General features: G+C 37.6%; 1 protein-coding gene across 1 annotated transcript in view; it reads right to left on the bottom strand.

Annotated features, from left to right (window-relative positions):
• The window catches only part of LOC119769218, a 60095-nt gene extending 47341 nt beyond the window's left edge, over positions 1 to 12754 (bottom strand). The window contains exon 1 of the mRNA XM_038261141.1: positions 12579 to 12754. Coding sequence (XP_038117069.1) covers positions 12579 to 12754 — 176 coding nt within the window. The remainder of the gene's footprint in view (positions 1 to 12578) is intronic.
• Between the last annotated feature and the right edge of the window lie 404 nt (positions 12755 to 13158).

Below are 13158 nucleotides of genomic sequence, written 5' to 3' on the forward strand. Positions count from 1 at the left end.
ATCATTTTGGTAGCAGTTCGCGATGACGCCACCATTCAACCCCTAGGAAAGGGTGACTGTGCCGAGATTGTTCAAAGCTTCGTCGTCGGAGGACGAAATCGATTTCGGGGTTTTGCGACGAACAAAAGCTTTGGATTATGGCTCAGATGAGGTGGCGGGAAGGTGATTGACCCCAAGGGGGGTGAGAGTTCAACTGCGGTTGACACCGGTATTTTCGGGGCCATTTGGATAATCGTGTGTGGATGTGTGGGGTTTTGCGTGGGTGGAAGTGTATGTGCGTGTTTGTGGCGAATAAATGGTTCATCTAAATTACAGCCATAAAACAATTTGGTTAATCGAATCCGCAAAAAAGCGCTTTCCGACAATCACCGCAATTTGGCTGAAACTGAAGGGTTTCCATAACAGTTTATTTTTCTTCCATGAAACGATTTTTCTTTCATTTTAAACAGTTGTTAGAATAAAAAAAACCTGAAAAACTTTTTATTAGACTGTTGCAAATATTTTTCAAAATATATTAAGCCGGTGAAGATATTTAAAAACAGTTTTTCGAACAGTTTTTCATGAGCCTAAGAATAAACTCAATTTTAGTACTCTATAGTGTAACCTAGAAAAAAAAATTAAGGGTTTCCTATGATAAATATTCAACTGCAGACAATGTTTTTTTAATTTTTCCTTGGTTGATGACGTCTTTCAAGGTTGAACAAACTTAAACAAAACACAACAAATGATTCTTTATAATATAAAATTTAGATATGTTTATCTAAAGAATTTCAAAAACTGTTTGGTTATAGGTCTGTACAAACCAGATTTCAGAACACAAGTCACCATTTTGAATTTTTTAGTCAAAATTTGGTGCTCATTCAGTGCTGATATGTGCCCTATCACTCAGATTAAGTGCCGTTAATAAATCCATACATAAATATCGTCATTATTCATCACATCACATCATATTTTCAAAAAATACCATTTGACAAATTTCGATTAACATGAACAACTGTATTTAACCATTTTCTATAGAGGTACATATACAGCAATTCCATTTGAAAAGAGCCTAAACCAAAAAAAAAAGTTCTCCGATCGGGCTCAAAATTTTTCTGGTGGTTCCTTGGCCAAAATAATTAGACTCGTATTTTTTTGTTTGGCCATTAGGGTGACCTACATCGTGCTAGGGTGGTTAAAAAATTGCAATTTTTGTCAATTTTCGCAAAAACCTCTTTTTTCGAAAAATCATATCTCTGCGCCATTTCATCCGATTTTAGCTGTCTTAGACGCAAAAGAAAGGTGATGAGTTTGGCTATTTGAGAAAAATAGTAAGAAGTTTCTAAAATCTAGCTTGACATTTGAAAAAGTCGTATGAAAACTTAAAATGGCGTTTTGACCGTGTCTGGACCAAAGAGCCTATATCTGAAAATATTTTTATCGGATTCCTCGGAAAATTTCACATATTATATTATAAAAAAATTGATTTTGAACCAAACGTTACCTAGATATGATTTTTTGAAAATAAAAACTGAGTTTTTCGACGCGCCACGCGCAAAAACAGAAAAATGACGAAATCGGCAAAAAATCAACTTTTTTCACTAAAACTGCGATAACTTACATATTTCAGCAATGACCTATGCATGTTAGGGTACCAAAATTTTTGTAATTAAAATACGCAACTTTTGGTTTCCTGACATGCATAGGTCATTGCTGAAATTTGTAAGTTATCACAGTTTTAGTGAAAAAAGTTGATTTTTTGCCGATTTCGTCATTTTTCTGTTTCTGCGCGTAACGCGTCGAAAAACTCAGTTTTTGGTTCGAAATCAAAATTTTTTTAAATATTATATGTGAAATTTTCCGAGGAATCCGATAAAAATATTTTCAGACATAGGCTCTTTGGTCCAGACACGGTCAAAACGCCATTTTAAGTTTTCATACGACTTTTTCAAATGTCAAGCTAGATTTTTCAAACTTCTTACTATTTTTTCTCAAATAGCCAAACTAATCACCTTTCTTTTGCGTCTAAGACAACTAAAATCGGATGAAATGACGCGGAGATATGATTTTTTGAAAAAAGAGGTTTTTGCGAAAAATGACGAAAATTGCCATTTTTCGAACCACCCTAGCACGATGTAGGCCACCCTAATGGCCAAACAAAAAAATACGGGTCTAATTATTTTGGCCAAGGAACCCCCAGAAAAATGTTGAGCCCGATCGGAGAACTTTTTTTCGGTTTAGGCTCTTTTCAAATGGAATTGCTGTAAATCAATAATTTAAAATAATCAACCCCCAGCAATAGTGACAGGTTTTTTTGCAAATTGTTTTCCTGTCCGTGTCAATCCCAACATAATTGTTTTATTGTATCCATTAAGATAGAAGTTTTAGTCACAGCTGAAAGGACCTCCAAAACTCTGTCCAGACCCTAAAGAAACTATCTATTTGTCGATAAATTAGAGAAATAAACTGAATTGAATTGAATTGAAAATAATCAACCTTAAGTTTTTACAATTTCGATAATAATAATGTAATAAAGCAAAAGTCTAACCATAACAAAATTTCTTTTTTAAAGAGTTTTAGAACATTGTCATATTTTCATAATCATAGAAAAATGGAGCCGATGAATTAGTCAAAAGTACTTAGCTGAAGTCGTGATCATCAATTTAATATACGTTTATACACATTCTTATGACTCAACCCGATATTTTTCAAGTTGATGCCAATCAACGCTTAAGTTTCTTCTAGGTATGATAGATTTGTGCTTCCTGAATACGTTCTGGTATGAATGGTATTGAGTCATCAATAGCTACCATGCGCACCCACGTTTTGTAAATATAAAAGGGTGCGCCTGGTTGTTATTGATTACTCCTTAGAATGTATACTTGGAATTGGCAGGAAATTCACTAAAATTCAATTCTGTTGATTGGAGCTTGTTTAAGGAGCCCAAATCTATCATGTTTTAATGAAATTGAAGCGTTTACCGACATCAACTTCAAAAATGTCGAGTTGGGTGATTGCTAGGGGAGCTCGACATGATCGATTTTTCAGAACATGGATTTTTCGGTTCCATTTTGTTATAAACCTACAGGGTGTCAACCAAGCTCTAACTTGTACTGGTGACCTTTTAAAGCGTTGGTGTCTTAGGAAAAGTTGTTATTTCAATAAATTTTGGCATGGTTTGAAGACAGGGTGACACATCTACAGTGTGTCAACCCATTTCTAGCTTCTATTTAAGACCTTTTAAAATACTGTAATCACGAATTAGGCCTGCCACGCAAAAGGAGGTTGGACAAATATTCGTCAAAAGTCAGTTTTACACATAAATTAACCTGCTCAAGACAAAGAGAATTAGTCCAACTTGAAATTTTTTTATTCAACTTCAAGCCACGCTAGTAATTATTCAATATGATCACCAAATTATATTTTTTCGGGTGGTTTCGAAAAGGGAAAAAATGAACGTGTTTAGTGATAATTTTTAATGGAGAGGTTTTTTTAACAACAACAAAAATTGGCTCAATGGGACCTCGTTTCCTCGTATCAAACAGTTAACGAAAGGGAAAAATACATATTTGTTTACATATCGTCAGCTGTGTGCTATTTTGTGACATAGACCATTTTGGTCTAAAATGAGTTAATGATTACGTTTTGCTATACTTAACAAACACTACAAGATGCTTTAACCCGATTTTGGAAACTCGCTTCCGTTTCCCGGATATCGCAATACACACTTGTGACATAGACCATTTAATCATCAAAAACGTCATATATGTTGTAGGAAAATGTGGAAAATTTTTCTTGTTTTTCACAAATGAATGTTTATACACATTTTCTGAAGGCAATGCAATTTTTGTTTTTGAAAATATACTGAATAAGTCGATTTAACCATTGATTTGAGCTTATTTTAGTTTGTATGGGAATTCTGTGCACACTTGTGACATGTAGTACAATTTTACTTTCGAAACACACTTGTGACACGTGCTTTTAAGATTTTTGAATACATAATTTGCTGTATCTTTTAACTGGTGTAGCCAAATTAATTGAAACTTGGAGCGTTTGTTAAGCGATGGTATACGAACCGATTGCATCAAAAAGTTTGGCTCTACCATTCATAGTTTTGAAAATATTTATCATCAAACTCAAAAATCGATTTTCTCGAATAGTACTAAATCACAAGATAGCACACAGCTGACGATATGTAATTTTTTTTTTTTTTGATACATTGCTGTTTCAAATAAATAACCTACAATTTTAACAAAAACATTATGTTGGCAACCCTGCCCAAATGTTGCCATAGATTGCACCGGAACATTTGCGGTTGCCCAATTTGCAACCTTTTAATAATTGTTACCGATGATGTGATTGTGGAAAATGGATGCGGTTTTCCGGGGCTGCTGCCTGGCTCACTTTATGAAAATGCAAATGATGGGATTTATGGAATCGCTATGCGGCTGTACTAGTCGCTGTAATATGACACGAACAATGAGAATAATTAACGTGCAACATGAATAATGCATCTCGACTTTGCATAATGAACCTTCGCCGAATGAATGCACTTTTGAGTGTGCAATCTCTCTCGATAATAGGATATCAATAGCGTTACGTTTTTGTTGGTAATAAAACACGTCAAATTTATCCACGACACCAGCACGGTTCGGTGAAAAGCAATCAAACTGTTTTATTGCACGAAACAAAGCACCGCCGAGTTAAGTGCATTCTATCAGAAAATGCATCCCTGCAGCTCGGTGGTTCATCATCGAAAATTTATCCACTTTTGCTGGGTTGGGCAAAGAATCGGTGGCTCAGCATGGCATGGACTAATGGGGCAATGGCGTGCTGAAGCCCCATTTATAGCCCAAGGACTCCCGGCCACGCCACCATCACTGTACGCGGGGGGAATACTGCACGAGGATCAATGAAACCAACGAAAAAAAGCTGTATACGAATACTTTCAACTGCTCACAACTAGTCTAACCCTTCGCAAACCTTTTGAGGATTTTAGACTGGGTCAATTTAAAAAAAAAACTTATTTAATGTATATAATATAATATTGATTTCTCCATTTCAAAAGAAGATTTTCTTCCTCGGTAAGAAAGAGAAAAAAAACTGTTCTTTGCAGAACAATAAAAAAGGCGAGCAGAAGAGGGTTTCGTTCTATGAATAGTGGCCGGGAAAATCAATAATCCAATAGTCCACACCCGCGAACAACAAGCCCGAAGGGTTACAATGGAAAACAAAGCCTTCAGTCCCCTCTCCTCCCAGATCATCCACCTACGTGTCAGTACAAAAGGATGACCTCGTCAGTGCCCCCCCAGGGGACGTGAACTTGCCCCGCAAATAGTTGGTCAAGGCGCGGTGGTGGAGGGGGAGATTTGCCCGTAAATTTAGCGGTTTGTGTGTGTGCGAGTGTGGTTTTGATGTGCCTTTTTGGGTCAAACAAGTCACACGTGGCGTAGAGCTAGCAGGGGGTTAGAGGTGCAAGGTGTCACTTTTTAATGATCCCTATCGGGTTTGAGGTTAGGCGGTGCTCGTGACAGTATTGCAAATCGGAGAAGGTTGTCAATGCCGCAAATTGGAAACTGGTAATTGAACTAATCGTTTCAATTAGGGGGATGAAATCTAGCGAAAGCGATGTGTCACGGCAAGTCAATTGGATTGGGATCGATTAGACGGAGAGATGCCGTGAATGGGGAAAGGCTTGACTGTTATGATATAATCTAAATTGGGCTGGTCTCATATGAAACTGTTAATATTTTTTATAAATTTAATTCAATTTTGTTTCCTCTTTTGAAACAAATAAAATGACACCATTATGAGGTTTAAAATCCCCAGGGCACCTTTCATTTTCGAATATTTTTTGACTTGTAAGCAGTTCACTACGGAATTGGTCTTTTTTCTTTAATTTTAATTTTTATATTTTTTAAACCGGCTGAAACTTTTTTGGTGCGTTCAATATGCCCAAAGAAGCCATTTTGCATCATTTGTTCGTTCATGTAATTTTCCATACAAATTTGGCAGGCGTCCATACAAAAATGATATGTGAAAATTCAAAAATCTGTATCTTTTGAAGAATTTTTTGGATCGATTTGGTGTCCTCGGCAAAGTTGTTGGTATGAATGTGGACTACACAGAAAAAAAATGATGCACGGAAAAAAAATTGGTGATTTTTAATTTCACTTTTTGCCACAAAAACTTTATTTTGCAAAAAAACACCATTTTTATTTTTTTTATTTTCTGATATGTTTAAGAAGACATCAAAAACCAAATTTTCAGTAATTTCCAGAATGGGCAAAAATCTTTGACGGAGTTATGAATTTTGGAATCAATACTGATTTTTTCAAAAACTCGAAATATTGGTCGCAAAACAATTTCAACTTTATTTTTCGATGTGAAATCAAATTTACAATTAAAAAGTACTTTAGTGAAATTTTGATAAAGTGCACCTATTGCAAGTTATAGCCATTTTTTAAGTAACTTTTTTTCAAAATAGTCGCAAATATTCATTGGGTAATTCTCTACCAACTCACACGAAATCGGGAAAAGTTGCCCCGACCCCTCTTCGATTTGCGTGAAACTTTGTCCTAAGGGGTAACTTTCGGATCACGAATCCGAGGTCCGTTTTTTGATATCTCGTGACAGAGGGGCGGTACGACCCCTTCGATTTTTGAACATGCGAAAAAAGAGGTGTTTTTCAATAATTTGCAGCCTGAAACGGTGATGAGATAGAAATTTGGTGTCAAAGGGACTTTTATGTAAAATTAGACGCCCGATTTGATGGCGTACTCAGAATTCCAAAAATACGTATTTTTCATCGAAAAAAAAACACTAAAAAAGTTTTAAAAACTCTCCCATTTTCCGTTACTCGACTGTAAAATTTTTGGAACATGTCATTTTATGGGAAATTTAATGTACTTTTTGCAATTCCGTCGTGAAACTACTTACTTTTCCTGTCATTCTTGAACGACGAAATAGCCTACTTTTCTGTACCAAAAATAACCGAATCGAATAGCAACACTTTTCAAAATAAATGCTGAAAAGTTCTACTTTTCAGCACTGAAATGGGTGCTAAAAAGTTGAACTTTTCAGCACTTGTTTCGAAAAGTAACACTTTTAAACATTTTTTTGATTTAAACGATTTATTGACAAAAAAACATAAAAATTTTACTTAAAATTTCACTCAAAGGGTGTTTATCGGAATTACAAAAAATGTTGTATGGAACTCGTTGCAAAACTTGATTTTTTCAGCACTCTTCGTATTTATCCAACTCGGTGAACCTCGTTGGATAAATGTACGACTCGTGCTGAAAAAATCCTCTTTTTGCAACTTGTTGCATAAACTACTATTTCAAAACTTTTTTTTCGTAATATCGCAATAACTCGTGATGTTTATTAGCAAACCCCTTATATCTATATATCAATATTTTTGTAATTGTCTGCTCTACAATTTTGTAGAACATTGTTACACTCTTAAAAAAACCCTGCAAAGTTAGATAAAACACGAAATTTCAAAATGAAAAATTTTGTTCTAAATGAAAAAATTACCCTTCTGGGTCAATGTAGATTCGAAAAGTAATTTTAGGGAACACAAATCCGCAACTTTTGAGCCATAGAGAAACATGGTCAAAAAATCTGCTGCCGAGTTATGAATTTTTGAAAAAAATAGTTGAATTTGAAATCGAAGTTTCATGCAAAAGCAAGTTTGACATTATTTTTTAATGCAAAATTGAATTTGCAATCGAAAAGTACTTTACAGATTTTTTGATAAAGGCTCTGTTTTCAAGATATAGCCACCGAAAGTTTGATTTTAGCGAAATATTTGCAGTTTTTCTATTTTTTAAATTAGTGACCATAAGTGACCATTTCTAATAATATTTTTTTGAAAAGTTTAGAAAATTGAAGTTTTCTAAATCTCACCAAAACAACCAACCATTTTCTAATGACTATATCTCAGCAACTAATGGTCCGATTTTCAATGCTTAAATATAAAACATTCGTGAAGTTTTCTGATCTTTCCGAAAAAAATATTTTGAAAATTTTTAAATGAAGACTAAAAAAAAATCACTATTTTTTCAAAAATTCATAATTCGGCAGCAAATTTTTTGGCCATGTTTCTCTATGGCTCAAAAGTTGCGGATTTTTGTCCCCTAAAACATATCAAAAAATCTCGAAAATAAAAAAAATACGTATTTTTGGAAATTGAGTTTTAGTGAAAAAAATGTTGATAAAAAAATCTGCAATTTTTTTTCCGTGTACCTATTTTTTTCTCAAAGTCCTCAACAATACCTACGGCTTTGCCCAAGACACCAAGTTGATCAGAAAATTCACTCAAAAGTTACAGTTGTTTGAATACACTACTCGACAAAACAAAACTTGTGTCAAGGGATTCACGATATCTCATCCGTTCCTGAGAGAAACGGCATCCCCGAATCCGATGCAATCGACAGAATTTGATTTTATGTCCACGCGGACTGACGAAAAGTTGGTACATTTTTTAACATAAAAATCGAACAATTTAAAAAACCATGCGTCTCCTCCCAATTATATGAGCCATCTACAAGAATATGGAAGCGCCTGGTGCATAGCCATTTCCTTTAAGCACAACGGAAACAACCAATACAAATGTATAAAAAGTTGTCAAGTTCTCGGGGTCCACAGCTAGCATTTTTGTACGATTATAAAAATAAATATTAAAAGTTTAAAATTAATTTATTAAAAAACATATTTTTGATTTATTTGTTTACTAAAATTTTATGTATCTCAAAAGTCTATGGGTACTTCGGGATGTCCATGGTCATCCAAGGACTGCCTGGAGTTAAGATCTACGAGTCTACCGCCGTAAAAGCAAGAGGTCGTCGGATTTTGACCCCGGATCATGTGCGTATAGCATCAGTGCATATGGTAGACTACTATACGAATGTGTTGGGATGTTCATGGTCATCCAAGGACTCCCTGGAGTTAAGATCTACGAGTCTACCGCCGTAACAAGCAAGAGGTCGTCGGATTTTGACCCCGGATCATGTGCGTATAGCATCAGTGCATATGGTAGACTACTATATGAATGTGTTGGGATGTTCATGGTCATCCAAGGACTCCCTGGAGTTAAGATCTACGAGTCTACCGCCGTAACAAGCAAGAGGTCGTCGGATTTTGACCCCGGATCATGTGCGTATAGCATCAGTGCATATGGTAGACTACTATACGAATGTGTTGGGATGTTCATGGTCATCCAAGGACTCCCTGGAGTTAAGATCTACGAGTATACCACCGTAACAAGCAAGAGGTCGTCGGATTTTGAACCCGGATCATGTGCGTATAGCATCAGTGGATATGGTAGACTACTGTATGAATGTGTTGGGATGTCCATGGTCATCCGAGGACTCCCTGGTGTTAAGATCTACGAGTCTACCGACGTAACAAGCAAGATGTCGTCGGATTTTGACCCCGGATCATGTGTGTATAGCATCAGTGCATATGGTAGACTAATATATGAATGTGTTGGGATGTTCATGGTTATCGGAGGACTCTCTGGAGTTAAGATCTAAAAGTCTACCGCCGTAGCAAGCAAGAGGTTGTCGGATTTTGACCCCGGATCATGTGCGTATAGCATCAGTGCATATGGTAGACTACTATACGAATGTGTTGGAATGTTCATGGTCATCCAAGGACTCCCTGGAGTTAAGATCCACCACGATCCACCATGACCATGAACATCCCAACACATTCGTATAGTAGTCTACCATATCCACTGATGCTATACGCACAAAATCCGGGGTCAAAATAGGACGACCTCTTGCTTGTTGCGGCGGTAGACTCGTAGATCTTAACTCCAGGGAATCCTTGGATGACCATGGACATCCCAACACATTCATATAGTAGTCTACCATATGCACTGATGCTATACGCACATGATCCGGGGTCAAAATCCGACAACCTCTTGCTTGTTACGGCGGTAGACTCGTAGATCTTAACTCCAGGGAGTCCTTGGATGACCATGAACATCCCAACACATTCGTATAGTAGTCTACCATATGCACTGATGCTATACGCACATGATCCGGGGTCAAAATCCGACGACCTCTTGCTTGTTACGGCGGTAGACTCGTAGATCTTAACTCCAGGGAGTCCTGGATGACCATGAACATCCCAACACATTCATATAGTAGTCTACCATATGCACTGATGCTATACGCACATGATCCGGGGTCAAACCGACGACCTCTTGCTTGTTACAGCGGTAGACTCGTAGATCTTAACTCCAGGGAGTCCTTGGATGACCATGAACATCCCAACACATTCGTATAGTAGTCTACCATATGCACTGATGCTATACGCACATGATCCGGGGTCAAAATCCGACAACCTCTTGCTTGCTACGGCGGTAGACTTTAGATCTTAACTCCAGAGAGTCCTCGGATAACCATGAACATCCCAACACATTCATATATTAGTCTACCATATGCACTGATGCTATACACACATGATCCGGGGTCAAAATCCGACGACATCTTGCTTGTTACGTCGGTAGACTCGTAGATCTTAACACCAGGGAGTCCTCGGATGACCATGGACATCCCAACACATTCATACAGTAGTCTACCATATCCACTGATGCTATACGCACATGATCCGGGTTCAAAATCCGACGACCTCTTGCTTGTTACGGCGGTAGACTCGTAGATCTTAACTCCAGGGAGTCCTCGGATGACCATGAACATCCCAACACATTCATATAGTAGTCTACCATATGCACTGATGCTATACGCACATGATCCGGGGTCAAAATCCGACGACCTCTTGCTTGTTACGGTGGTATACTCGTAGATCTTAACTCCAGGGAGTCCTTGGATGACCATGAACATCCCAACACATTCGTATAGTAGTCTACCATATGCACTGATGCTATACGCACATGATCCGGGGTCAAAATCCGACGACCTCTTGCTTGTTACGGCGGTAGACTCGTAGATCTTAACTCCAGGGAGTCCTTGGATGACCATGAACATCCCAACACATTCATATAGTAGTCTACCATATGCACTGATGCTATACGCACATGATCCGGGGTCAAAATCCGACGACCTCTTGCTTGTTACGGCGGTAGACTCGTAGATCTTAACTCCAGGCAGTCCTTGGATGACCATGGACATCCCGAAGTACCCATAGACTTTTGAGATACATAAAATTTTAGTAAACAAATAAATCAAAAATATGTTTTTTAATAAATTAATTTTAAACTTTTAATATTTATTTTTATAATCGTACAAAAATGCTAGCTGTGGACCCCGAGAACTTGACAACTTTTTATACATTTGTATTGGTTGTTTCCGTTGTGCTTAAAGGAAATGGCTATGCACCAGGCGCTTCCATATTCTTGTAGATGGCTCATATAATTGGGAGGAGACGCATGGTTTTTTAAATTGTTCGATTTTTATGTTAAAAATGTACCAACTTTTCGTCAGTCCGCGTGGACATAAAATCAAATTCTGTCGATTGCATCGGATTCGGGGATGCCGTTTCTCTCAGGAACGGATGAGATATCGTGAATCCCTTGACACAAGTTTTGTTTTGTCGAGTAGTGATATTTACGTACCATTTTTGTATGGACAGCAACCAAAATTGTATGGAGACTTGTATGGGTGAACCAATGACGCAAAATAGCTTATTTGGTCATAGGGAAGGCCCCCACAAAGTTTAAGTCAAATCAAAAAATACAAAAGATAAAAATAGTCGAAATCGGCCGATTTCGTAGAGAGCTGCTCCTATATTTTGCTTTATGAATATTGTTTATACGACCCTTAGTTGCTGAGATATAATCATGCAAACTGGAAAATTGATGTTTTTGATCAAGTTGAATTGAATGGAGTGTTGTCTTATGCAATCAGTTTAAAAATTAACACAAAAGTGTCACAAGTTTGTCGTTGTGCCGAATATATGGCATGACTGTATTTCAATATATTTTTCCCGGTTTTCCAACCACCCCTTAAACTCAACCCTCCAGTGACTTCCGCCCCTTTCTAGGCCTCAACCACTTTTCACGCAGCAAAAAGCTGGCCCTCAGGCAAGGTGGCATGATTCGAAAACAATGAGAAAATGAATATATAATGCTGTACTTCAAAACACTCGCGTACACATCCTGTATTCAAATTGGTACAAACGTGGCAAATACAGTTTTTCCTGCGCTTCCCACGTGTGCCACCTCTGAAACTGAGCAACTCCGTTCGGCGTGGACGCCACACGTGTGCACGCTCGTTCACTGCACATATAAGGTTTACGAAAAATTTAACAAAAGCAAACATTTTTTTCTCTTCAATTCGTTATAGCACTTGAAACATGCCATTAGATTTGTTCTACCTTTTTAACCTGAAAACGAATAATTAAAAAAATCCTCTTCCGAGTCCTTTTGGGAGCACCAGGTGCAATCTAAACTTTGGTGATCACCTTTTCCATCACATGCTGTGATGCTCCGTATAGCTTCGGACCGCCGCATAATAATGAAGTCACAGCTGGATGCGCCAAGGAACATGGCACACCAGAAATTCGATTTAAATCCACGTGTTTTTTTTTGTGTGTGGGTCGGTTGGTCATTTTCTGCCACCACCCACGGCGAGCCGAGAGCATCCTCGCACAGGGCTGCGAGCGAATAATTCAGGCCAACAATGAGCCCACAGAGGATTTGAGAAACCGGTGGCCGTTTCGGTGGTGGCGTCGGGTGACACACTAATCCGTTTCGGACCTGGGAAATGGGAATTTTTGGCTTCCTGGAAGCACTGTGGAGCATTTTTGTGGTTTAATGAAAGGTAGAGGTTTTTTTTGCGAGATGAAAATTGACACAACATGATGAACAAGTTTTTTTCTGTAGTCCTTTTTCAGTGAAGTACAAAAGTTATTGCTTAAAAACAAAATCTGTTTTGGATGTGGGTCGTTAATGTGAATGATTTGTTTTTGTTGTTTTGAAGACAATAACTTGGATAAAATCAACACTTTTTCGAATGAGGCCAACGATGGTACACTTATCACACCCCTGCCTCCACAGCTTCTTCATAATGACTTTGATCGGTGAACAATGGCAAAAAAAACCCATCAAGTGTAAATAATTCCCCCCAAAATGCTGTTAGTGCAGCCAAGTGCATCTAATGCACGTTCTATTTACGTTCTTGACCGGATCGAACCATAGAAAGAGCT

This window comes from Culex quinquefasciatus, chromosome 3, assembly GCF_015732765.1.
Source record: "Culex quinquefasciatus strain JHB chromosome 3, VPISU_Cqui_1.0_pri_paternal, whole genome shotgun sequence".
Classification (NCBI taxonomy): domain Eukaryota; kingdom Metazoa; phylum Arthropoda; class Insecta; order Diptera; family Culicidae; genus Culex; species Culex quinquefasciatus.